Source organism: Merops nubicus, unplaced genomic scaffold (genome assembly GCF_000691845.1).
Source record: "Merops nubicus isolate BGI_N331 unplaced genomic scaffold, ASM69184v1 Scaffold52012, whole genome shotgun sequence".
Lineage (NCBI taxonomy): Eukaryota > Metazoa > Chordata > Aves > Coraciiformes > Meropidae > Merops > Merops nubicus.
Genome location: NW_008596578.1, coordinates 4356 through 7059, shown reverse-complemented (window position 1 = coordinate 7059; position 2704 = coordinate 4356). Strand labels below are relative to the sequence as shown.

The 2704-nt window shown below is 45.6% G+C and overlaps 1 protein-coding gene across 1 annotated transcript; it reads left to right on the top strand.

Annotated features, from left to right (window-relative positions):
• Positions 1-430: 430 nt before the first annotated feature.
• LOC103769228 (ATP-binding cassette sub-family F member 2-like) lies at positions 431-1571 on the top strand (the record flags this gene model as incomplete). The annotated part of the gene is made up of 2 exons (XM_008936405.1): positions 431-634; positions 1393-1571. Coding segments are annotated over 2 exons (342 nt in total), but the record flags the coding sequence as incomplete, so codon positions are not given.
• Positions 1572-2704: the final 1133 nt, after the last annotated feature.

Sequence of the window (2704 nt, the reverse complement as noted above, 5' to 3'; positions counted from 1 at the left end):
CAGCCCGGACATTCTATGATTCTGTGACACACTCCTGTATGACACATGTCACCTGTTTGACAGGTGTCCTCATTGCTGCAGCTCAACACTGATTTTTTTACATTGTTCTTCCCCATTTCTCACTCTAGAAGTTGAGAGTAGCTCTATGGTTGTGTCAGGATGCAGTGAACACAAGTCAGACTTCAGTTAACTATCCTTTGGAGCCTTTAACACACCCTGGGTCTGGGTTTGCTATGGACACTCCTTCAGAGGCCCCTGGAATTCCCTCGTTCCGCTGCTGAGAGCAGCTTGGTCTAGGTATAAGACTTACTAAACTTTGTCCTTGTGTTGTGTAGCTGCTGGAAACAGGGAGAGAGATCTGACTATGTGGTGGTCAGGGTGGTAGTCTGTAATTCCCTGCCGAGCTGCAAGCAGTGTCTGTGTTTGTCAGGTGAGCCCCATCAGGAACCTCTCTGATGGGCAGAAGTGCCGTGTGTGCTTCGCGTGGCTGGCCTGGCAGAACCCTCACATGCTGTTCCTGGATGAGCCCACCAACCACCTGGACATAGAGACAATAGATGCTCTAGCAGATGCTATCAATGAATTTGAAGGTGGAATGATGCTCGTCAGCCATGACTTTAGACTCATCCAACAGGTAAGAAAAGTAGTGAATTTTGCCAGAGCACCTTTCTAACACTTTAAAGGCATTTAAACAAAGTGTTTTCAACTGTCTGGCTCTTACTGATCCCAAAAGGATGTGTGAGTGAAAAAAATCACTGGACATGACTCTCTTGCCATGTTCCTGTGAAATAATCACTGAGCTAGCCTAGGAAAACCTTGGGTACTTGAAAGAAAAAAAGTATCCCAAAACTCTAAAAGTGAAGAATAAGTTAAATGGAAAGCATGACACACTGTGGAGGACTTAACTGGATTTTTTCCAATTATGCTGGAGTAGTTCCTAGCACAGTTGTTTGTCACTGAGTCCTCACAGGGGAAGGAAGTTGCACCATGTAGGCATAAAGGTCAGCTGCCGAATTGTCGGCTGTGGTTTGATCTGCAAATTCAGTCATTTTCCAGAGTGTTATATCCAATTAGTTCAGGTGAAGAACTACTTTGTTTCCAATTTCCAATTTAGCAGGAAAGCCTTTCCCTCTTAGTCCATGAACAAAAAATGAAAGGTCAAGGATTTTTAGTTCTAAAATCTTGTATCAATTGTGCAGAAAACACTAGGTAAGGTATTTCACTGCAGATCATTTTCTTTGGTAGCTGAAGTGCAAATGTTGTTAAACTCCTTTCTTACCAGATTTCAGAGAGTAGACTTTGGTTAATTTTATAATTTCAGTAAAGTTACAAGATGCTGTACTGAAAACCTCTCCTCTTCCTCCTCCCCCTGCCCCGTGTGGTTGCTTCTAGGTAGCACAGGAGATCTGGGTCTGTGAGAAGCAGACAATCACAAAGTGGCAAGGTGACATCCTCGCCTACAAGGAGCATCTCAAGTCAAAGCTAGTGGATGAGGACCCGCAGCTCACCAAGAAGACCCACAACGTGTGAGCGCCGGGCAGGGGGGATGGCCGTGGCCGAGGCGACGCGCCCGGCGAGCGGGACTCTGCGCTGCCTGCGGCTGCCTGCTAGGACTGCTGCACTGCTGCCTCCCCTCCGCCTGCCTTGCGCCTCTGTTTCTGGACAGAGCTCTTCTCTCCTGAGCTGGCTGTGTCTGGGCAACTGTTTCTGCATTTAGATGGCGTCCCACCTGAGCCAGGCCCTGGGATCTAACGGCCTGGGGCCAGGGCAGTGGCAGTTAGGGTGTCTGAGCCGCGGTGATGCGGAAGCGGAGACCCCAGCCCAGCTTCTCCTGCCTCTTCCTAGTTTCTGCTTCCGTTTATAGATACTTCAAACTCCTCTGGCCTTGGTTTGTTTTTAACTATTATTTAACAGTGTAATTAATGGATCTGCCTGAGAATTCATCAGTCAATAAAGAGGGAAGAACAGTCTTGTCTTGTTTTGTGACCCGTGGTAGTTACTGGGGCATGCTGGGGCAATCCAGCTAGAGCTGAGCTCTGAGCAAGGAAGTAGAACCCCCTTTGAGGTGAAGGTTCTGTTCTTCAGTATTACCACAGTTAGGAACAGCACTTGTGGGTACAAGAAGTGGAGAGTACTGGGCTCTGGAGGTACGGAGCAGTGAGTTAGGATCCTCACACTGGGGAGACCTCTTAATCCAGAGTGACAGCGAGTTTTCCAGTTACGGGCATAAGAGGGAGCATACCACGTAGGATTTCTTTGTTGTTGACAGGTACAACTTGAGGGTTTTGGAGGTTGGAAGTAAGAGATGGAATGTAGATCTATAAAACAGTGTGTGTTCTCTACAACAGCACAGCTCTGGTGTGTGAATTGCATGGGTCTAACAGCAAGGTTGATAATTCAGACTTTTTGGACTATGAGTTAGTTGTTCCTCTCAGGTTTAACTAAACAAGGCTAATCAACTAAAGTTAGTTTAACCTTAATTTTTGTTCCTAATATTTTTTTTAGAAAAGCTGGACTTTAAACCTCACCCTGTCCCACAGAAGCTTCAATAAAATATATTTTTGTATATTTTTAAAACAACTAGAAGTACTAAAGAAAAAGGTAGCAAATCAAAACAAATAGCTTCTTATGACTGTGAGTTGTCATGTGTCAGAACTGATTGAAATGATAATGGCTGCACTGGTCACATCAAAGGTTCATGTAG